Source organism: Polypterus senegalus, chromosome 4 (genome assembly GCF_016835505.1).
Source record: "Polypterus senegalus isolate Bchr_013 chromosome 4, ASM1683550v1, whole genome shotgun sequence".
Lineage (NCBI taxonomy): Eukaryota > Metazoa > Chordata > Cladistia > Polypteriformes > Polypteridae > Polypterus > Polypterus senegalus.
In genome coordinates this window covers 196813224-196838268 of record NC_053157.1, presented here as the reverse complement: position 1 = coordinate 196838268, position 25045 = coordinate 196813224, and the positions used below count along the sequence as shown (strand labels likewise).

The window sequence follows — 25045 nt, the reverse complement described above, 5'->3', positions numbered from 1 at the left end:
TACATTTAGAGAACACATGAAGCCGTTAACATGTTTGCATTGATACAATTTTGGAATAATGGATGCATTATTTTCAAATTAGTGTTGAAGTTTTCTGCAAGTTATAAAAATGAAGTTTTACTTAGTGTAGACTTAATTTCCACTCTAAACATTTATTGTGCTAAAAATACATGTAGATGGAGGTGTCTTTGTCTTAATTGCACTGAAAGCCATTTGGAATAAAGGAATAAGGTATAATAGGATGATGACAATTTTAATAATATAGGGAAACTTCATTACAATAGTTTTAAGCTACTTTAAGAATAGGTTATAACCTTATACAGTACACATCCTACAAAAACAAACTTGGAACAATGTCATGGTAACTTGTACTGCTTGTGAGCACAAAATAAAGCAGACCAAGTTAAGATGGTGGTCTGTGGCAAATGTTACTCAAACAGATCAATATTTTCTCAATGTGGAATACACTGCTTTTTAGATTAGACCTGTGTTCCGTCACTACTCTTTCCAGTATAATGTACAGGGCAAGTGTGACCTGTGTAAGTGATGATTGCATTTGCAAAATGTTAATTTTGAAAATGAACTGCATGCAAGTTAAAAAGAAAAAAAAAAACAAATAAATAAAAACTCAGCCATTGGCACATCAGGGCTCAAATCAATGAATGTGACCAGGTGCCAAAATCTAATGTGTAATAACATGAACTTTTTTTTTTATGTTTTGAAGATTTTTAAGGTGACTGTGTTTTAATGGCGGGAGTCCTGTCTCTCATTCAGAATGGTGCTGTTGCTCTCATGTTGGACTGCACTCACTACCTGACAGAATAACAAAGTTCCCGAGGGCCCTGGGAACAGATGCTCACTCCTGAGTGCTGTTTTCAGCATGGACTTAAATTAAATCAACAATGCATCCTGCACTGGCAAGACATAGGCATTTTACAGATAGACTAACATGGCAAAAATATAGATGGGTGTAAAATTGCCATTTAGAGTTTGTTGTTGTTTCTTTAAAGTAGGCAAAGTTTTTAGTACTCTTATCATAGCATAAAATACTAAATTTAATGTTGCTTTAGTGACATGCATCTCCCTTCAGAAAATTGCAGATGGTATAACCCCTTCAAATCAAGAGGCAAATAAAGAATTAGCTGATTTTCTTTAAAAAGTCATGATTAGTGTATTTCTCCTTCTCTTTCTCTCTCTCTCTCTCTCTATAATACATACACAGAGAAAGACTGGGGGAGAGAGAGGGTTGCATATCTGAAGATATATGTACATATATATTCTTGCCTTTACAATGGTAGTAGAAAGTATTTACCCAATAGATAGATAGATAGATGCTTTATTAATCCCAAGGGAAACTTCACATACTCCAGCAGCAGCATACTGATGATAAACAATATTAAATTAAAGAGTGATAACAATGCAGGTAAATAGGCAATAACTTTGTATAATATTAACGTTTACCCCCCTGGGTGGAATTGAAGAGTCGCATAGTGTGGGGGAGGAATGATCTCCTCAGTCTGTCAGTGGAGCAGGACAGTGACAGCAGTCTGTCATTGAAGCTGCTCCTCTGTCTGGAGATGATACTGTTCAGTGAATGCAGTGGATTCTCCATGATTGACAGGAGCCTGCTCAGCGCCCGTCGCTCTGCCTTCGGATGTCAGACTGTCCAGCTCCATGCCTACAATAGAGCCTGCCTTCCTCACCAGTTATTCTAGGCATGAGGTATCCTCCTTCTTTATGTTGCCTCCCCAGCAAACCACCGTGTAGAAGAGGGCACTCGCCACAACCATCTGATAGAACTTCTGCAGCATCTTATTGCAGATGTTGAAGGACGCCAGTCTTCTAAGGAAGTATAGTCGGCTCTGTCCTCTCTTGCACAGAGCATCAGTATTGGCAGTCCAGTCCAATTTATGATCCAGCTGCACTCCCAGGTATTTATAGGTCTGCACCCTCTGTACACAGTCACCTCTGATGATCATGGGGTCCATGAGGGGCCTGGTCCTCCTAAAATCCACCACCAGCTCCTTGGTTTTGCTGGTGTTCAGGTGTAAGTGGTTTGAGTGGCATAATTTAACAAAGTCCTTGATTAGGTTCCTATACTCCTCCTCCTGCCCACTCCTGATGCAGCCCACGATATCAGTGTCGTCAGTGAACCTTTGCACGTGGCAGGACTCCGAGTTGTATTGGAAGTCTGATGTATATAGGCTGAAGAGGACCGGAGAAAGTACAGTCCCCTGCAGTACTCCTGTGTTGCTGACTACAATGTCAGACCTGCAGTTCCCGAGACGCACATACTGAGGTCTGTCTATAAGATAGTATAAGTCCACGATCCATGCCACCACATCTCTGTCAGCTTGTCCCTAAGGAGATGAGGTTGGATGGTGTTGAATGCGCTAGAGAAGTCCAGAAACATAATTCTTACAGCACCACTGCATCTGTCCAAGTGGGAGAGGGATCGGTGTAGTGTATAGATGGTGGCATCCTCCGCTCCCACCTTCTCCTGATATGCGAACTGCAGAGAGTCGAGGGTGTGGTGGACCTGTGGCCTAAGGTGGTGAAGCAGCAGCTGCTCCATGGTCTTCATCACATGCGACATCAGAGCGACAGGCTGGAAGTCATTCAGCTCACTAGGACATGATACCTTTGGGACTGGGGTGATGCAAGATGTTTTCCAAAGCCTCGGGACTCTCTCCTGTTCCAGGCTGAGGTTGAAGATGCACTGTAGAGGACTCCCCAGCTCCAGCGCACAGGTCTTCAGCAGTCTTGGCGATACTCCATCTGGACCCACTGCTTTGCTGGCACGATGTCTCCTCGGCTCTCTGCTCATCTGGGCTGCTGTAATTGTGGGTGGGGATGTCTCTCCTATGCTGGTATCAGCAGAAGGATGGTTGGAGGATGAAGTACTCCGAGGTGAGAGTGGGTTAGGGTGGTCATACATAGCAATCAAGTTTTTACAAAAAAAAGAATTATGTTAAGAACAGATCGATCCCAACCCTGAGAGAGAGAGCAAGCCAAACGGTGTAAGATTTAGGGCTTATAAACATACCTAAATTAATAAATTCTCTGTGGTTTATAAACTTATTTTAAAATATTACTAAGAAGTAATCAATCCTTGAGTAGCAATGATGTACTGGTGAGTAGAAAGAATATGTTCTTGAATTTGGGTTTAAAAACCTCCAGGGATCTGATAAGTTGTGATCAGTTATAAACTTTGTAATTATCTTTGCGGTGTTAGTTGCCGTTCCCCCTGTGGAGGAAGTCTTATCTAAAAGTGGATTTAGAACACAATTAAAGTCCCCAGCCATTATAAGTTTATGAGTGTTCAGATTGGGAATGGATGCAAATAAATTTTGTATAAATTCCTTATCATCAACATTAGGTGCATAAACATTTATCAAAATCATTTTACAGTTAGATAAGTCTCCCATGACCATCACATATCTCCTTTCAGGATCCAATACTACATCTGATGCTACAAATGGTACTGTTCTATGTATGAGAATTCCCACCCCTCTAGTTTTCTTTGTAAAACTAGAATGGAACATTTGGCCAGTCCAGTCTTTTGCAGCCGGAACTGATCCTTACTTAGTAAGTGGGTTTCCTGTAAAAATACTATTTTAGCATTTAGACCTGTTAGGTGAGAAAGTACTTTCTTTCTCTTTAATTCGTGATTCAGGCCTTTAACATTCCAGCTTACGAAGTTAACTGTCCCATCATGGAGACACTGATTCTGAGTTTTTGGTGTCATATTATAGTCTTAACTGGAAGTGAAATAGTTTAGGTCTTAATTTCCTATTCCCCCAAGAGTTGTTGCCATGCAGCTTATTATTACGTTGATAGTTATAATTATAAAGATTGAGATGATAGATTAGATATAGATCAATCCTGCTCTCTTTCTCTTCCCCCTCCCTTTTTGCCTCCCCAAGTGATGCTAAAACCCACTTCACGCAGTCCCAGTCCTCTGACATACCCAGAGACAGAGCACGTCCAAAGCACAACAAGCCCCCATGCAGTGGCGTTTTAGGGTTAAAAGATAGAGATATCTGTTACCAATATAGTCTTTAAAAGAGGAAAAAAAAAAATTTTGCACTTAAGATATATATATATATATATATATATAGTCTTCAGCAATTTTAGTACATTAAGATGATACCCGCAGATAATAAACCCGGGTGATGGTGTTAAAGATGTGTCCAAAATAAGCATAACACGTCTTAATGCAGTAATAGCAATAACAGTAAACCAAGGGTATGATATTGAACGGTCTCGTTTAGGGTACACATGAAATAATTAGAAAAGAAAAAGAGAAAAAAAAGGGAGGAAAAAGTAATTAAGCACAATAAAACATAAACATATAGGCCCTAGTAATACTAAGTAATAATAAAAATATATGAGAATATATGCTGATAAAAAACCCGTATTTTAAAACGAATAGATCAGACAGTAGATTATTAATCCTAGCATTATCATTTACCGCCATGACTCACTATTATGTATCAGAATAGTCCCGGGATCAGCTTTCTTAATTCATTTTCTGCTCCTTCCTTGCTAGTGAAGACATAGAAATGACCTTGCCATTCCACTTTCAGTTTTGCCGGATACAGGAGGCTGTATTTGACACTGGCTTGCCGAAGCCGCTGTTTAATATTATAGAAGGCTGCGTGTTTAATAGCTGTTGCTGGGGAGAAGTCAGAGCAATTGAATCCACCAGGCATATCACGACAGTTCAGCGATACAGTGCCGTGTGCATCAATTCACGTTGTCCTCACTGTTGCTCTGTTCAACTGATGGTTCAGTTTCAGTTTATTAATCTTACTTTAAAACTTGTTGTTTACACACCATTGTGTTTTGGGTGAAGACTACACCCAATTAATGAATATTGATGAGTTGCCTTAGAGTGGCAAAACACAGAAATATTCATGATGTTTTGCAACATGATGGTATTTTATTAACTAGATAGTAGCAGAATACTGTCCTAAGAGTTATTCAGGCTTAACACTGTAAAAGTGAAACATTATCATAAACATCATTACCTAGAGTTCCAAGGCCGAGTCACGAGCAAAGAGGAAAAATCAGACCAGCTATACTTCATTGGTGTACAAGCACATTCACAATTGAAGTTTGGGTTGTGGTTAACAATCTCTGGATTGTGTTGGGAAGACATTAGGGGTCCTGACTTGCGGCTACTACTTTTAATTGATTTAGACTTTTAATCTTAGCGATGATTCTTGCCTTTCACCCGATGTGGTACCCCATAGGCCTAATTTAAATTGAAGGGAGGCACATAATGATTAGACAGATATTGAGGGGAGATTTGAATTTATGAAAGTCCACCAAAGACCTTTAATATGTTTCTCAATTTTTAATTCTGACCATTTAAAAATGAAAGGACTCACTAAGTGTGAAACTTAGCAGAAAAATATATTTTTTTGGGTTAATGAGCCATATGTTTATGTATGATTGCTTTTAGTTACATTTTGTGAAATGAAATGTTATATGTTGCAAATGATTAAGCACAGATGAATAAAAGTTCCTTAAGAGATGACTTGGATAAATGTCAGTTACTTTGTATTATTTTTGATTGTGTCATGTTTTTAATGACTGTAAATTCTTTTAGACAAGATAATCCAACTCATTAGTGACAACATTTCAAGCTGTCAGGATCAAGTTTATTTTCATTTTACAGTGCATATACTAAGAATTTGGTTAAACAAACACCCTGCCCGGGGTTTGTTTCCTGCCTTGCGCCCTGTATTGGCTGGGATTGGCTCCAGCATACCCCGATGACGCTCTAGTTAGGATCTAGTGGGTTGGATAATGGATGGATAGAATTGGCAATACATATTTAAGGATATAAAAATTACAGAGTAGAATTTAATATAATATACAGCAATGGTTTGCAAGAAGGTATATTTTACTGCACAATGCAGAATTCTAAGTAGAATATACAGTACATCTTAAAATTTTACAGTTGTAAAAATGATCATAATACTGAACTCTTTAGTTTTGGCAACTTCTGACTTGAGAGTGTTTGTATGTGGATCTTGTCCTTACAGACGCAAACTGTTTACCAGAAGGAGGCTTTTGGTATAAGTGAGCCAGTATGTGAGCAATCAGCAATGATTTATTTATTTATTTATTTTACACTAGCCACGCATAGCATAGCATAGCATACGGTGGTATAAGAAAATGGTGAGAAAGGAATTCAGAAATCAAGAAGAAAGAAATACTTCTTGAAAAATGCAGTTGTGAATAGGTGTTTTGCTGGAGATGACAGATAATGAGTCGAAAGATCTAACCCTAGAAGAAGCCACGTACAACTGACTGTGGCTGAAGACTGGTTGTTGTAGATTAACGCAAATCTTTGCAGACGTTTGTCTTTGGGACTTGTTGATAGTCATGGAGAAGGTGAGTCTGAGTGGGAATTGTGTGCGTTTAAATTTAAAAGGGAGATAGGTGTCAGAAGAAAGGAGAGAGATTCTGGGAATGAAGATTGTTTCAGAATTTTGGATAGCAATCAGTTTGCCCTATGTCATAGTGAGAGTGCATTGCCTTCGTCAACCGTTTGTGTCAAGAAATAACCCACTGATAGGAGCAGGCAGTTGCCAGATCCCAGAATACAGATGACGTTGTACAAAAACCCGTCGACAGAGAAGATACTGTTGTTCAGTTTATAACAAAGGCTTAGAAAACAACTGTCGCAGTATAACGAAAATAGCAAGGAGCGAAACCAATGCCATTGGTCGAGAGATTACCTTCCTGCAGCAGGCTATGGAAAAGACTCCCAGGTGCACACATGGCCGAAGTGAAGGGTCACGCGGTCAGGCTAGATATAGGGTGGTGACATGACACCAATGGGGTTATGAGAGAGGAGCCGGGAACGCGGTAGTCCAAAGGAGGAATAGGAGTCGAGAAAAGCGGCATGGGGGTGAATGGGAGGCCGCAGGCAGTGTGGGGAAGGGTTTGGAAGAGGAGGAATAGGAATCGAGAAATGCAGTGTGGGCTGCGTGTGGGGGGGACCGGGTTTGAAGAGGAAGCAGGATGAACCAGAAAAGTTAATCCGCCCATCCATTATCCAACCCACTATATACTAACTACAGGGTCATGGAGGTCTGAGAAGAGTTAATATATTTTATATATTATATTTTTATATAATAGTATTAGGCCAGTAGTGGTGTTTGTGTCTGAAGCATTGTCAGCAACTACATATATATATCTCTCTGAGATATTGCATTGATGAGATGCACTATTCTGTATGTCTGTGGTGGTTTAACATTTTTTATATGATATTGATGTAAAGTGATTGTCCTCCATCCTTCCATTTTCTAAACAGATTTCTCCATGTCTAATTTACTTCTGAAATGTAATGACTTTTTCAGTACATTAGGATGACATATTGAATTTTTCATCAATAGTGATAAGTTTGAGCACTGCCCATTTACCCCTCTTGTACAGCTGAGACACCTGTCAATGGTAACACTAGAGCAGTACGACTCGTGTGTTTGCATCATATGTCATAATCCATCCAAATCCATGCCTGTCAGTCAGGTTGGGGAGCATGCACTGGGCAGTGCATTGCCTCACCCACCACACGATGAAACAGCTCGGGATCCTGGTTGGCAACCTCCCAGGCAGACACACACTTCAGTCCCACCCTCCGGAAATGAACATCTATCTGCCGCAGGCAGGTGTTATGTGGGCGTCTCCTTGACCTGGTCCAGTCACTCAGTTCCTGAATAATGAGGATCCTGCGAGCCAGATCACCCTCAGGGAATCTCACCACCTGGCTGTAGTGCCATAACTGATGCTGTCTCACAATGCAGGTAATGTGCCTCATTTAAAACTCTTATCAAACCAGCAGTACCCAAGGATTCTCTGAAGAGACACAGTGCCAAAGGAGTCCAGTCTTTGTCTCAGGTCACTGGATAGCATCCATGTCTTGCAACAATAAAGCAAGACAGGAAGCACCAGGACTCTAAAGACTTGAACCTTCATGATTTTGCATAGATATCAGGAGTGTCACACACTCCTTTCCAATGACCACATGATCCCCCATCCTCTCCCAATATGTCTATTGGCTTCATAGACAGAGTCACCACAGACATGAATGTCACTGCCGCGGTAGGTAAACCTCTTGACAAGGTCAACACTCTCTCTACAGACAGACACACTGCTGTTGGCTGTGCCTAAGAGGTCTTTAAAGGCCTGGATCTTGGTTTTTATCCAGGACACTTGCATGCCCAGACCCTCAGACTCCTCGCTCAGTCTCTCGAGAGCCCAAGTCAGATCCTCCATTGACTCTGTGAAGATCGCAGCATTGTCAGCAAAGTCAAGATCAGTGAATCTTTCTTCACTAACAGATGCCACACAGCCGCTGAACCCCATGACCCAGCCCAAAACCCAGTCCATGCAAGCATTGAACAAAGTAGGAGCAACGACACACCCCTGACGAACCTCAGAATCAACTGGAAAAAACAGAGGTTCTGTCTCCTCTCTGCACAGCACTCACAGTACCAGAGTACAGGCTAGTCATGATCTCCAGCAACTTTGAAGGGATCCCGCAAAGTCTCAGGATGTCCTACCGGGCAACTTAATCAACTGACTTGAACGTTTTATGAAAAACCGACAAAGGCTACAAAGAAACTCTGCTGATATTCATGTTTGCGCACCATGAGAACCCTCAATGCCAGGATGCGGTCAATGGTAGACTTCTTAGTAGTTAAACCAAACTGCTCTGGTCACTGGCAGGTGAACAAGTGATTATGGATCCTGTTGAGAATGACTGTAGTAATGACCTTACCCGGCATCAAGAGCAGTGTTATCCCCTTGTAGCTGCTGCCATCCAGGCGATCACCCTTCCCCTTTCAGATAGGGACAACAAGTCCTATTTTCTGTCCTCCAACTTGCAGGGAAATCATTGGACTTGCCAGATCTCTGTAGTTGGGTACACCTTTTATTGGTCTGGTCTCTCTGATGGCTGTTAAACTCCAGGAGTAGCTGTTACTGTAGGGAGGCAATTTATTTGCAACTTCATTTGGTGGTTGATGGGTGCCCATGAGGTGACACTCCTCTGGCCATGGATGACTTCAGTGCAACCACTGGCACTGACAGGGCTGGCTATGAGGATTGTGTCAGTCACCATGGGTCTGGTGACCATTGTGAAAGTGGCTCCATGTTCCTTGACATTGCAAAAGGTCAGGGGTTGCGGATCACTGGATCCTGGTTCCAGTGCACTGAGCCGCATCATTGGATTTGGTACTTCAGTACTGGTGGTGCAGTGACGGTGATTGATCACATCTTCATGGGTAGACAGTGGAGGCTCTTACAAAACTGCAGGGTCTACAGAAGTGCCCAGTTTGTGAATTCTGGCTGCAGAATTGTTGCTACTCTGAAGATCCAGTTTAGGTCCTACTACCTACTAGGAGAATGAGGCTGGACCTGGCCAGACCCCAAGATCAGGCTGTTTCTAATGAGTCTGCATGCAGTTATATGTAAGGAACCTGCAGACTTGGGTGCAACTGCCAATCCTAATGTGATGTGGAAGACCTTCCTTGACAAGACCCTGAAGGTTGCTGAGGGTTATTTTGACATTACCAGTGTTCCCAGAGGGTGGTGTTTCATCTCGCAGGGCACTATGGATATCTTCAAGAGGAATCTCAGTTCATGGCTTGAACTTGTAACTTCAGTCTGTACTGGGAAATGAGAAGGACATCTGCAAAGGCTCTGAGGGCAAATAAAGATGATGTTTGTTAGAGGAAACTGTGAGCAAGTGACACACCATCTATGGCCTAGTGACACACATCCTGCTTACAGATGAATCAAAGCATTACACACATCTGAATCTGTTCCTCGGAGAGTTGCAGTCAGGGTGGCTGAATGAATGGTCCTTATGGATGACACTGCAGTTGTGACATACTAGGTTGGCTACTTTGAGCAGCTGTTTAAAGCTGATCCTCCAGCTGGGATGTTGGATATCTCTGGGCCCACAGTTCTTGAGGCTGATAAATTAGCTGTGAACCATCTAATCTCACTGAGGTTGCACAGGTGGTGAACTAGCTAAGGGTAGGGAAGGCTGCAGAGATCTGGGGTATCTGGGTTGAACTTCTCCAGGCTGGTGGTAAGGCTGTCCGCCTACTGGCATTGTAAGCAATCTTTGCTTCCATGCCTGCCCACCGCATTTTATTGGGCCTGTCTTTGTACTTGAAATGTGTCTTTACCTTAAAGACTGGCTTCAGCTTGTTTTGGTATTGATGTAAAGAACATTGTATGCAATGTAAAGTTTGTCTAATCAATTGATTTAGCCACTGTTGGTTTCTTATTATCCGAGTTGTTGTGTAATGCAAGTTTCTTGTGTTTCAGACTATTTTTCAGTGTACACATTATATTGGACTTTCCTGATATTTCTCCATTGGCTGATTTGTTTTTAAAGGAGATATCATATCTTTGACTTAAAAATGTTACAGGCAGAAGTTTTTTGTTGCATACAGCATTAATGAGCAACTTTCAGTGCACATACTGTGCTTGTGTTTTAGATTATGAGAGAAGGATGACTGATGGTGTATTGGTGCCATCTACAGGACACAATGTTCAGCTGTAATTGCGTGCTTTATATGATCATTGCTTTCTACTTAAATATGAAACACCAGTCAAATGCAGTGAAAATTATGAGCAAAATAATCACATTTAGTACCCTTTGTACAAATGTTTTAGCATCTCTATGTGCGAGTATAATACAGCAGGTTTTGATTAGAGGTGGAAAAAAATGTTTACATATATTTCTTGAAATCAAAAATCAAATTTTTTTCTTTGTAAAGTTTCAAGCACACTTTTCTTTGCTTTCTTCTTACCCTGCTTGAGTCAGGAAAAGTAATTTTTTGCTTTGTTTTAGAATTTCAGTGTTTCTTTTCCTGTTTTGAGTAGAATAATTAGTAATTGTATTGGAATAAATATTTCAAACCTTTCTAATTTTGATAATAAGAAATGCCACTAAAATGTATCTTAAATGCGAGACTCTGCTTAGGCCAACATGTACTTTTCTTGGGAGGAATGAATATATATTTGTTATCTATCAAACTTAAAGGTGTTTTCTTTTAGGTTATTATTTTTATTATTTTTTATTAATTTTTCAAACCTGTTTATTGTTTTTTTTTTAGCTATTATTATCATGGGTATATTGTTTTTAGCTTTCTGTAGTGTTAATTCAGTGTTAAGTATATGTTTTAAGGTTTTAAAATAATTTGATACTATTTAAAATAAAAATACTTTTTGTGTTAAAATTGAGTTATTTTTAATATTTTTAAATTGAGTTCTGGTTTCACAACTGCTTGATATAGTAAAGTCAGTTTTTCATTTGTATTATTATAGTTTATTTTATAACTACAGTTATTTTGAGTATGTAACAGTAAGTAAATTATTTGATAGCATTGTTTTGATGCCTTTTTAAAACAGCTGATTTTTATTCTTTACAGTGCAGCAGTGTGGCGTGAGATACTGCTATACTGGGTCTCGAAAACATCTCTATATCAACAAGGATACCAAAGTCATTTGCCAGGGGTATACAGGGAAACAGGTATGTGTACTTTCATTTCATAATCTATTTCAGCATTTATAATAAACTGTATGATATTTTTTGTGAATTTTCTAGTTTCAGTTTGCTTCATAAATCTGCTTTTATTGACATAGACATAGTTCGAGGCATCCGCTGCTTAAATATACCCAGAGTTATAAAAATTAATTCAGAAATGATCCTTTTTTTACTTTTACTAAAGTATCTGCTTTCAAAAGTACTAAGGTGCAAGGCTATTGGTATACCTGGCAGCAGTAGATGAAGCTCCCCCACTTCAGGGAGAATACAATAAAATATAAAAACAAAAAATTAAGTGAATGTCTTCAAACATTATCAACTGAGTAGATATGAAAATCAACACAGATAAGTTTTTTTATACTTTAATGACGTAAAGATAATAATTCTTATATACTTATTTATAGCGCTTTTAACACTACTCAAAGCACAAGTTGGGAGCCACTTCATCTACCACTAATGGTAGCCATTTTTATGTCAGTACACTCACCACACATTAGCTGTTAGGTGGTGAAGGGGTGAGAGAGAGAGACTGACAGTTAGAGACAGGGTATATGATTAGGTGGCCAAAATGACTAGGCCATGATGGTCAATTTAGCCTGGACATCAGGATATACTCTTACTGTTTACTAAGGATGCCAAGGGATCTTTCATGACCACAGAGAGTCAGGACCTCGGTTTTATGTCTCATCCAAAGAACAGCGTTATTTTTACAACACACTGTCCTCATTGGGATCCACGTTCAGACCACAGGGTTGGCGACCCTGCTGGCCTCACCAACACCTCTTTCAGCAGCAACACAAGTTTTTCCTAGATGGTCACCAATCCAAGTACTGGCCAGGCTCGAACATGCTTAGCTTTGGTTGGATGACTTGTTCTGAAGTACATGTGGTATGCAGTTGTTACATTAAGTAGTAAAACAACAATATCAGAATTGTGGTTTATCTTTTAGATGAACTGTTGTTCTTGTAAATCTCACAATTATACTTAAGACATATTTTTAACTCGGTCATAACCAGATGTATGCTAGTTATCTTATTTATTCATATTTTATTGCACTCCAGTATACAATGAAATTCTACAGAAGGACTTTTTCCCACACATCTAAGCATTAAACCAATTTGCATTCATTTTACACTGTAATAATTCAGTTAAAATACAACATAATAAAATGGCAATTACAGATTTAAGAAAGGTCAGGATATTATGAGTGCATTCTCCTAAATTTAAATGCTTTCTCCTAAATCGTGTGTCAAGAACTAATAATGAGGACAGCTCAGAGAAAATACAGTCAAACACTTGCAGTTCAGTGGAAGATAAATTTAACAGATGTGCAGCAATTTTCCAATAATTAGGCATGACCAAATGCATTGCTGCTCAGAGTTCACTCTTGAACACACAACTAGAATATTCAATTAACAAGTAACCTATATTTTTGTTAGTCATTGTGGCACTAGAATAGATTCTGATCGGTAGGACAGTGTTGCATTAGTTTTTCCTGAGTTCAAGTAATGGACACTGTGAGAAGGATTCTAAAGTTCATGCTTATGAACAACTTTAAGACACAACAAGAGAGAAAGGAATGGGAAGTTAAACTGATGCTAAAATTTAACACATTACAACATGATTTAAATAGAGACAAAGGTTTCATGACCAGATATGTGGATTGTTTACATCTCTGTGACTGACCCAGGCAGCTTGACTACAGATCCACATTGTATGGAAAACTCATTAAAATCTTCAAAAGACTTTGTTGGACTGTTATTTTATCAAAAGATCTTGATTATACATTGTTCTCCTTGGTTTACATGTCTCAACATTGAGTGGGAAACATGGAGTCGACCTGGAGGATGCGCACTTTATTTTTTAATGTAAACAGTTTATTTTTATAAGAGGAGCAATGGCATGACAACATTAGCTTGTGGGTAAATTCATTATTAAAAATTCCTTATAAAATTTTCAGTTAAATTTAACACTGTTCAAACCTAGTTTCAGAGCTTGGAAGCTTTGTGTATGTTACAGGGACAGACACTGAACAGTAGTAGCCTGTATGATTTGTGTGATGTCCTGGAGATAATCAACCATGCAGTTTAACATTTAATTTTTTTAATATCCAATATTTTTCTACTTTTCATTAGATTTTCTGCAATAACCACTTTTTTCTGTACTAAATATATAGTACTGTATTATCATAACAGATACACAGGGTTTAGCATTATAATTAATAAACTGATGATGTTATTTTGTCTTTAAAATAGACCACTCCATATAAAATCCTAAACATTGGTATTTTATATCATTTCCAGTGATAATGCGTCAAGTTACTAAAAAGGTATTGGACTATAAACTGTAATGTTGTATTTTTAATTACTAGCAGCACACTCGCTCAGTAATGCTCCAGTTCTCCACTTGCTATAAAGTGTTATAGCAAAATGAAAACTAATACAATTTTCTGTCGTAGCAAGCTAAGGTGAAAATGACCAGTGAAACGTAAATTAAACTTTAAAAAAATGTGTTGTTCAGAATTGTGTATTTAAATCTTCACATTGTTTAGTGAATTTAATATGAAAAATTATAAAAGGAATATTATCCAAAATTCACAGTGCAAAAACACTTTCAGCAGTAATTCTGTTAGACTGAAAAAAATGCAATTGTTTTGAAAAATATTATGCTTTTTTCCCTTTCTTTCTTTAGGGTACCTTCCACAGTCAGCAGTCTATAGCTTATGGCACAAAATTAGTTGGTGGTGTGTCACCCGGAAAAGGAGGAAAAACCCACTTAGACCTGCCAGTTTTCAACTCTGTTAAGGAGGTAAATAAATGCCTTTTGATTTTGCTTCCTTAAAATTATGTAAATCTATTTTTAACCAATTAAGCATGCTTTGATGTCACTGTTTGACTGCAAACATATCACTGTATAAAAGTTAATGTTGTTTGCGTTTATACCTAGGATTTCTTTAAAACATTATACTAATCTCAGTATTTTCAAGAGAGCATACAAAAGTCAAGAGATACAAGATACTACAATTTTTTTTCTTTATTCTTAAATAATTAAATTATTTTATACATTAAAGGGAAGTTTTTACTCAATTCATATTTTATAAGCTTTTCCAGCAAGAGAATACATTTTTAATGGAAAATCTTGATACATTCAATGACAGGGACTTAAGATTTGTATAGATTAAAATTGCCTAGTTACCAAGTTTAGGACACAGCCTAACTGCGTAAGATTCAAGCCAGAAGCTTTAAAAATCATTATCAAAAATAAATTTATTTTAAATAGTAAAATGTATTATTTGAAACATTGGTCAAACATCTATATTTTGACTTCTGATTGCTATAAATGCAGAGTCGAATCTGTTCTTGCTAAAATAATGATGCAGTAATACTTCATGATTATAGGTGATGTTGGATGTTTATGTCATCTAACAGGAGCTATCAATTCAAATGATAGAAAATACAAACACAAAAGGTTGAGCAGCAAGGGCAGAGCTAACTCCAAGGTTCCTGAAGGGACCAGAGTTAGTCATTTGGAAATTCTTTTAGATAAGATGTTGCTCTAGAAATGGTATTCATTTGATAGAACTGTTTTTTTTTTGTTTTGAATAAGCACAGTAAGTGTACTTCACCCTTTCATTAACACTATAATTCCTGAAACCTACAAAAACGTGTAATCCCGACTCACTTTAAATCCCTTCGCAACTCTCCATCAGCGTCTTTTGTTTTATAAATGCGTTGATCGGCACAAGCAGAAAGCAGACTGCTGTTCCATTCCCCGCCTTGATGGAGCTCAGCTTGGGCAAAAAGTTCTCCCAGCTCAAGCCAAGGCTCCTTTATCTGCGTGTGAGATCTGGAGTTATATAGGGTAAATCACTTCCGGTTGAGCGAACGCTGGCATGACTGGTTGCCACTGCTCGCCGGTAAACTAACATATGGACCAGTAGGATATTTATTTGGTTCGTGTTTGTTTGGTCCCTCCTGTCGCTCGCTATCCTACCTGCGACAGGCCTGTTTCAGTACTGAGCTGGCAAGCTTCTCCAACTTTGCTTCCAGCTATCCGAGCCGCCGCTGACTGGGCTATATCTCCACCCAGACATCGTATTCCTACCCCGTCGGAGATACATCCACCGCAGGTCCCGCCAGAGTATCCAAGCTGACATTTCGAAAATAATAACCTCCATCTGGTCCAGTTTTTGACGTCCTCCGTGTAATTTAGGCAGAGTCACTGACCACAGTGTGTTAGCCAGCCTAGCCCGGTCTGCTAACACCGCTGCTAAATGCGATAACGGCGTTGTCAACTTCGGCGAGCTGAGCATCCGCTCACTCACGAGCAAGGGGCCTCTAATTCACAATCTCCTCACTGATCGTAACTTTGATTTTTTCTGTCTAACCGAGACATGGCAACAACCTCTCGACTTTTCCCAACTTAACAAATCCACTCCCCCGGGGTTTGTTTACATCTCTCAACCCCGTGGCTCTGGCTGGAGAGGAGGTCTCACGGTAATGTATCATGAGAAATGAAAAGTCTTGCCGTTGTCTGTTCCTGCCTTCAGTTCTTTTGAATCTCTTGTGTGTCAATTAAATGGATGTATTCCTGCTATTATTGCAACTGTTTACCGGCCCCCTAAACCAAATAATGATTTTCTGAATGACTTTGCTGTTTTCCTTACACACTTATCTACTGTTACATCAAACATAGTACTTCTGGGGGATTTCAATATACATATGGATAATATCCTGCGGTGGGTTGGCACCCTGCCCAGGATTGGTTCCTGCCTTGTGCCCTGTGTTGGCTGGGATTGGCTCCAGCAGACCCCCGTGACCCTGTATTTGGATTCAGCGGGTTAGAAAATGGATGGATGGATGGATATGGATAATATCAATGTCCCTGTTACTAGAGACTTTACATCCTGCCTTGAGAGTTTTGGATTCCAGCAGCATACTGATGTTCCCACTCATTCCAAAGGACATATCTTGGACTTGATTTGCTGTTCTGGAGTTACCCCGCTTGATTGTACTGCAGATGAACTCCCCATAACTGATCATTTTCTTATTTCATTCAATGTTAAAGTTGCACTTTCCAACACTAAGCCTTCCCGTCTCATGTCTTTCCGTAATATTAAGAATATTAACTTAGATTCTCTTTCCTCTAGTATTGATTCCCTTATGGACATTCATAATTTATCCACTCCTGAAGAACTGGTCTCACACTATAACACTGGACTTAATGGTATTATTAAACATGTTACTCCATTAAAAACTAGATCTGTTTCTTTCTCCTTTTCTGCTCCCTGGTTCATGCCTGAAGTTCGGCTTCTGAAAGCCAAAGGCCGGCAACTTCAGTGGTTATATAAAAAAAAAATGGACTCTTTGTTGACAAAGAGATGTACAAAAAACAGATGCTTTATTACAAGGACTGTATTGCCCAAACTAAATCTAATAATATCACACAACCCCCGGATTCTTTTACTTTTACTCAACTGAATTTTGCAATTCCCTTATGTCCTTTTTTAATGAAAAAATCTCGAAGATTCATCAGTCTCTCTGTACGAATTCCTCCAGTACTTCATTTGAATTTCACCCACCAACTCACTCATTTTCCTCTTTTCACCTTCCTACTAAATCTCAGATCTTGTCTGTAAGTCTAAGCCATCCACCTGTCAACTGGATCCCCTTCCTACAGTTCTGGTCAAAGCCTGCCTCCCCTCTCTGGTCCCTCTTATTTCTGCTATAAACCACTCTTCTCTCACTACTGGTTCTGTTCCTTCATCTTTTAAAACTGCTGCAATAACCCCAATATTGAAAAAACCTGGTTTCGATCCAACTAATTTCAGTAATTTTCATCCTATTTCTAATCTACCCTTCATTTCCAAAATAGTGGCTATTCAGCTTTGTTCGCATTTATCTCAAAATAATCTGTGTGAACAGTTCCAGTCTGGTTTTCGTCCCCTCCACAGTACAGAAATTACTAATGACCTCCTTATGGCATCTGATTCTGGTTAAATTACTATTCTCATCCTCCTTGATCTGAGTGCAGCCTTTAACACTATTTGTCACACAACTCTTCTCAATAGATTATCTTTGATTGGCATTACCCACACTCCACTAGATTGGTTCAGATCCTACTTCTCAGGCCACACTCAGTTTGTTCAGCTTAAAACTTTCACATCCCAACCCACCGCTGTTACTTCATTATTTACCTCCTTCCCCTTGAGTAATATCTTTTGTAAATATAGCATTAGCTTCCACTCTTATGCTGATGACACCCAGCTCTATCTCACTAGTAAACCTACTGCTTCCTTTCCACCCTCCTCACTTATTGATTGCATAGCAGAAATCAAATCCTGGTTTTCTTCAAATTTTCTTAAAGTAAATAGTGACAAAACTAAGGTTCTCCTCATTGGTACAAAATCAACATTATCCAAAACTGATCATTTTTCATTTGTTATTGATAATTCCTCTGTCTCCCCTTCCCCACAGGTTAAGAGTCTGGGTGTCATCCTTTACAGTACTTTATCCTTTCAGTCCCACATCAATAACATCTCCCTGTCTGCCATACTTTCATTTGCGTAACATTAATTGTATTTAGTCCAACTATCAAATAAACACATGCGCCTTTATTCGAGTGAATAAATGGTGCAGAGGTAAGAACTGCTGCCTTATAACCTGGAGGTCCCAGGTTTGGGACTGGACTCTCCACATTTTGAGTAGTGAGCTGCTATTATTATTATTATTATTATTATTACTACAGTGATCCCTCGCTATATCGTGCTTTGACTTTCATGGCTTCACTCTGTCGTGAATTTTAAATGTAAGCATATCTAAATATATATCACGCATTTTTCGCTGGTTCGTGAATTTCTGCGGGCAGTGGTCTTTTAATTTATGGTACATGCTTCCTCAGTTGGTTTGCCCAGTTGATTTCATACAAGGGACTCTTTTGGCGGATGGTTGAGAAGCTACCCAATCAGAGCATGTATTACGTATTAAATAAAACTCCTCAATTATATACGATATGTTTCCTGTGTGGTGCTTTGCATACTTGAAAGCCTAAACAGCATGTATTGATTTTTGATTGTTTGCTTTTCTCTGTCTCTCTCACTCTCTCTGTCATTCTCTGCTCCTGATGGAGGGGGTGTGAGCAGAGGGGTTGTTCGCACACTGGCCTAGAGGATACAGATGCTCCTCTAAAAATGCTGACCGACTACCTTCACATTGCTCCCTTCCTTGCAGCTGCTTTGTCCGGCGGTGCGTCCCATACTTATAAGCCCGAACAGCCCTATTGATTTTTGATTGTTTCCTTTTCTTTCTCTGTTCCTGACACGCACTTCTTTGAAGAGGAAGATATGTTTGCATTCTTTTAATTGTGAGACGGAAGTGTCTTGTCATGGAGCACAGTTTAAACTTTTGACTAAAGGGTGTTATTTCATGTCTAGAGGGCTCTAATAATGTTAAAAAATGTATTTAGAAGGTCGTAAACAGGTTTTCTATGCTCTAATTGCTAAAATATTCGATTTATAAATAAAGAATCCTACTTCGTGGAAATGCATTTATCGCGGTAAAGTCTTAAACGGATTAACCGCGATAAACGAGGGTTTACTGTATTATCTTTTCTACAATGTACAGGTAGTCCCCAGGTTATGGACATCTGACCTACGACTTAACGAATGAAACCGCAGCTGTGATGCATGCGCCTCAGTAACTGCCGGTCTGTCATCTTCGGCCTGGGGATGCTGCATGCGGTGGCTGGAGGGGAGCGATTTCGCTGCTCGCGCAGTGTAGTGTTCCTCGGGTGGCAAGCGGTGACCCATGTTCCGTAGTCACTGGGGCCACAGCTATCGCTCGTGTGCAGGATGATGGTTCGCTGACCGCCCACTACGCCACCGCAGCTACTGCTCCTGACTGGACGCAGGCTGGATGGAGCAGAGGGGGGCATTTCACTGCCTGCCCAGCACACATGACTGATAATGCTGCAAACGGTGGCAAACGGTGACCCGGTTGTAGGTGAACGGGGCGGCGGGGTTAGCATTGTAGTGTGCCTCTGATGGCTGCCTGTAGAATTGGGGTTGGGTGATTCACTGCCCGCCTTTGGCGGCACCGTGTTTGTTCTCAGTGGGCGGACGCTGCAGGCAGCATACTGTAGTGGAGGTGGCTGTGTGGTGGGCGAGTGATGAACCCCTTCTCGCCGCACCCAGTCATTCTCAATAGCAAGCCTGCTTGTACTGTTGTGCACATAGCAGGAAGTTGTCTCTTGTCAGTACATCAGATGTGCTGACGGGTTCCTGCTGTGATAGCGTGTATAGTACTGTGCAGAAGAGCTTGTCTTAACTTTTTGTCATCACCCTTCAAGAGTGTCTCTGAAACACAAACCTGATGCAAGTGCTGGTGATACAGTAAAGAAGAGAAAAACTATCATCATTGAAAATAAAGTAGAAATAATAAAAAGGTCAGAGAGGGGTGAAACTCCATCATTCATTGGCAGAGCACTTGGTTACAGTCGGTCAACAATAGCATTTATTAAAATAACTAGCAAAATACCCACGCTTCGCAGCGGAGAAGTAGTGTGTTAAAGAAATTATGAAAAAGAAAACATTTTAAAAATAACATAACATGATTGTCAATGTAATTGTTTTGTGACTGTTATGAGTGTTGCTGTCATTAAGGATTTGATTATCATTATTTCTTTCAATCAGGTTCGTATTTGGAGGATGTGTTGTATTCAAGTTACATTCCGTGTTTGTCAACCGTTGTAAAGATAACAGGTTTCATTCATCGAAGTTTTCATTACCTAAATTGGTACTCGTGAATCTAAGATGTTTAACAGGCATTCCCGGTATTAAGTTGTGGGTTTGTCTGCGAATATTTAGCGGCAGAGTGTCTATGAACTTAATTTAAACTTAAGCTTTACACCTTGCTTTCCTATTGATATGTCTACAAAGGCTTGTTCAGCTTCAGAGGGTTGTTCCTTTCTTACTGCATCAATAAACCGCTCGTCTTCCTCTTTATGTGAGACATCACACACTGCATGCACAGGTTTACCTTTCCCAGTCCTGCAAGCTTTAGCGAAGTGGTTCAATTTACCACATTTTTTTACACTGTCTTCCTTTAGTGGGACGTTGACTTTTTCCACTGTGTGCTTTGTTTCCGCAGTAGCTAAACTTATGAATATGCATGTATGCATCACTCGCTTCATATTTTTTTGCTGCCATCTCAATTGTGTAATGCGTTTTTTGTTCAGTGCTCTTTGGAGCTCTTGCTTGTTGTCTGTGTACTGCGTTCACAGTCAGTTCACGTGAGCCGCTCGGAGTACATGCATCGAAGGTTCTCAGCTGTGGTTGTGCTATCTCGTGCAATCTTGCGATTTACGCGGCTTTATTTAATGTTAGCTCAGACCCGGCCCTTAAAAGTTTCTGTCGCACTTTCGCTGAGTTTGTGCCAAACACTATTCTATCCCTGACCATCTTATCTTCGTTTGCATAAGCACAGTTGTTCACCAGCAATTTTAACTCTGTTACAAAGTGATCAAAAGTCTCGTTTATACCCTGCGTCTTCTCATTAAACTTGTATCTCGCAAATATCGTATTCGTCTTAGGCATGACAAATGCCTCAAAACAGTCATAATAAGTTTTCAGTACCTTGGCTTCCTCCTGGATGAGAGTCCATGTGTTAAAAATGTCTCTTCCTATTTCCCCAGTCCGCAGGAGCAGGTAGCTGTATTTCTCACTCTCGTCTTTGCCTTTTAGTGGGCCAGAAAACATGAGTTCCACGTACTGTCAGAACTTTTTCCATTCTCCCGGCAGGTTAATCCCAGTCAATTTGTGGCGAGGGAACTCCAACAAAATCCATGACTGTCCTCTATTCTGACACCATGTCTTGTTTTCACAAATTGTGAAAAATGAAATGATGGCGAGACTTTCTTTTAAAGTATGCAGGGGAAGTTTATTTCTTACAGCTCTTACATTCACGGCATCCATGCTCTAAATTAACTTCCATAATAGTAACCTTGAGGTCCCTTTTTCTGGTGCCTTCCTGATGACATAGGTGCCTATAATACATTTCAATGACATATAAATATTACAGTGATCACCTTGATAGACATCTCACCACCCAAATCGCTACTCGTGAATCTAAGATGTTTAACAGGCATTCCCAGTATTAACTTTTTGATTTGCCTGCGAATATTTAGCAGCAGCGTGTCTATTGGATTGCTGCTGACGGACGGCCTTATACGGACAGGCACTCAGTTACGTGGGAGGCTTGGGTATGGGGGACACTATATAGGCAGGCAGCCAACTACGTGGGAGGCGTGGTGATGGGGGACGCAACTCTGCCTCACATGGCGACCGAGCTGCAGGCTATGGCAGTATACATATATGTAAGTAGGATTCAGTTATGACCGTTGCGCGTAGAATTTCGAAATGAAACCTGCTTAACTTTTGTAAGTAAGCTGTAAGGAATGAGCCTGCCAAATTTGAGCCTTCTACCTACACAGGAAGTTGGAGAATTAGTGATGAGTGAATGAGTAAGTGAGTCAGCCAGTCAGTCAGTCAGTCAGTGAGGGCTTTGCCTTTTATTAGTATAGATGTACCTGTTCCGACTTACATGCAAATTCAACTTAAGAACAAACCTACAGTCCCTATCTCGTACGTAACCCGGGGACTGCCTGTAATAAAAACATACATGTCATTCAAGTCTGTAACACCCAACGTAAATTTTGGATACTTGTAAAAGCACTTGTTTTTTTATTATTCAGTTTTATTCTTTCAGTGACATTCACATGCTATAACATTTCCCTCTCTGAGTTGATGGGGTATATCTCCTTTCTTTTCACAAGAGCAGCACTGTGGCTGATGCCTACTCAGAACTATTTGTTGTACATGCAATCAAAGATATGATGTCCCATGACCGGTGTCAGACTGGACAAAGGCAAGACCGTAAAAACAGCTTTTTCACACTGCTTTCACCAGCTAATAGACTACTCTGCACTACAAAGCAACTCTGCTTTGCACCATAAGTAAAATGGGACTTCCACCTGCAGCTTAAAGTCACTTAAGTATGCAAGCAATTCGCCACAATAGTGTTTAGATCTGAGAGTGCCTTGCTAACGGTGTATGCACTGTTGGAGAGGTTCGAAGGGACTTAAGGTGGGCCGGGATTACGAGTTCTCTGTGGGCTTCAGGAATTCTAGTGTTAAGTGGCAATGGTGATGTTACATGCTGATACATCTGTGTATGTGCATTGCAACATTAGTTGCTTATTAGCAGCCATCATAGTACCTCATCCAATAAACCAATGTATAAACAGAAAACCATTACAGCTTTTATTGCAGTTAGAAGTTGAAAAGTAAAATAAGCCTGATGCAAAGTGGAACAGGAACCTGCCACTAGCTAATTAGTTGCTTTGTCTTGAATGATGATACCTTCGATACATTTGGAAAGCATTCCCCCAACTCACCTCTGTCTGCTGAAGCAGAATATTCATGAAGATCCCCATGTGCAGCATGATGAATAAATCTGACAAATGAGATGCTTATATGTACAAATTCCAGAAAAATGTGACATATCATTTTTTCGAATTTGGAATAATTCACCTCATTTGCGTGACATGCATTTTTATCACAAATAAATTCACCTAGGTTTGTGTTTTTGCCTGTCATTCGTGTTAGACGTAGGCTACATTCAGATTACAAGCCACATTGCTCAGTTTTTGTTTTTTTTTGTTATCTTGACATTTCACATTCATAAGCACAAGTGACCTATATCTAACTGTAATATAAACGCCTTTGTCCTCCAAAACAGAATGCACACGCACACTAGTATGCTTGTGCATGAGTCATCAGTGTCACCAACAACATGAGACCTCATATTTGAGAGATGACTTGTGGTATTAAAATTGACAAAATGGCTGCACTTTTAATTATTATATGCATTGCATTTTGCTTTAGAGGACAACAAAGTAGGTTGAGACGACAAAAAAAAAAAGCCACACATTGGTTTTTGCTGTTTTTGCAGCTATTGCTGGCACGGCTACACCAAGAAATGTGTGGGTACAAGAAAGGAGCCAGCAGTGGTGGGACCCTGATGGTTGTCACAGCTGTAGCTCTCCTCCATGGGCTAATGATGGTAGCACTTAGCCCATGGGAATAAGGGGAAAAACAAAACACATGAATTCCGATCTGACTGTTCCTCATTCATATTGTATGGCCACGAAATGGATATGCATCCGATCTAAGACCACATATGAAACTGTCTCAAATATGATTGAAAAGATCAGTTTATGTCCACACAGCCCTGAATACATAAGATTTGTGTTGCAAAAAATCAGATTTGAGTCCCTTCAGCCTTTTAATATAAATGTAGAGTTATATTATCTTGTTTGCAGACATTTTATTTGAGCAATATAAGGTTTATTGTGATGTGTTTGCTACTACAGTACCTACTTTGCAAATTATGTCATTGCATTTGGAATCCTGAAGATATATTTGTTCAAAGGGAGGAGACTGAGGAGAAAGAGCTCTAATTTTAGCAGTCTGAACAGGTATATTGCACTGGGCTTTCCTTCCAGGGACATAGAAACGTGCATGTGCTCAGCCTAATCTGCAGGCTGAGGAACTGGAAAAACGGGAAAAGTCAGTTGCTACAGATTGGTGGTGGTTGCTCTTTCTTTGCAGTACACTTTGCTAATTAAATGTTAAAACGTATGATATGAGTATGTGCATTTTCATGTGTTTACAATAATTTCTGTGGACTCCTTCCATGTGAGGAAAATATATAGTATGTACGTTTTTTAAGACAGCTACAGTCCTCTTTAGTGATATGAACATGGGCCATACTGCATAATTGATTTCACTAGTGTACTGTGTATTCCCTGCAGTAAGCTGATGCTGAAATACCACAGAGAACTACAGAAGTGGCAATGTAGCCTTACTGTTTGTGGGTCATGTAAACTGAATGTTTATAAAATATATGCTGAACCCATTCTTAGTTTCTAGAATAAGGAGGGAGGTTGCAGCATCTGGCTAAGTGAAACTGAACTTGGAAAAGAGTACCAAAGAAAATAATATAAATGGAAAAAAGGGAAGTGTTCTCCACTTAAATTTGTAGAATTTGGACATTTTTCATTAAGCTGTTTGATTGGCAGAGTGATCCGTTATATGTGGTGGATTCATGAAGTGTCATGTATGCTGAAAATTGAGCACACATACTTCTGGCACTGCATGATCAGCACTTGCCTTACTGACCAAAACATTTTTGCAAAATGGTTTAGTGTGTTTCATATTGTCTTTAATGTGTGAAGCATCAGAAATACAGAAAAGTCTAACTGAGACCTTCACTGGTTTGTTTATTCTCAGTAAGATATTGTGTGTCTCAGCATATTTTAATAAAAAGACAAATTGAAATAGACATCTCCTAGTCTGCAGTTTACTTGCACACGTTAATTTGCCTTTGCTGTCTTCTTAATTTAT

General features: G+C 39.7%; 1 protein-coding gene across 1 annotated transcript in view; it reads left to right on the top strand.

The window, feature by feature from the left end:
- suclg1 (succinate-CoA ligase GDP/ADP-forming subunit alph) overlaps positions 1 to 25045 on the top strand; it is a 67593-nt gene that overhangs the window by 2204 nt on the left and 40344 nt on the right. The window contains exons 2-3 of the mRNA XM_039751825.1: positions 11469 to 11569; positions 14276 to 14392. Coding sequence (XP_039607759.1) covers positions 11469 to 11569; positions 14276 to 14392 — 218 coding nt within the window. The remainder of the gene's footprint in view (positions 1 to 11468; positions 11570 to 14275; positions 14393 to 25045) is intronic.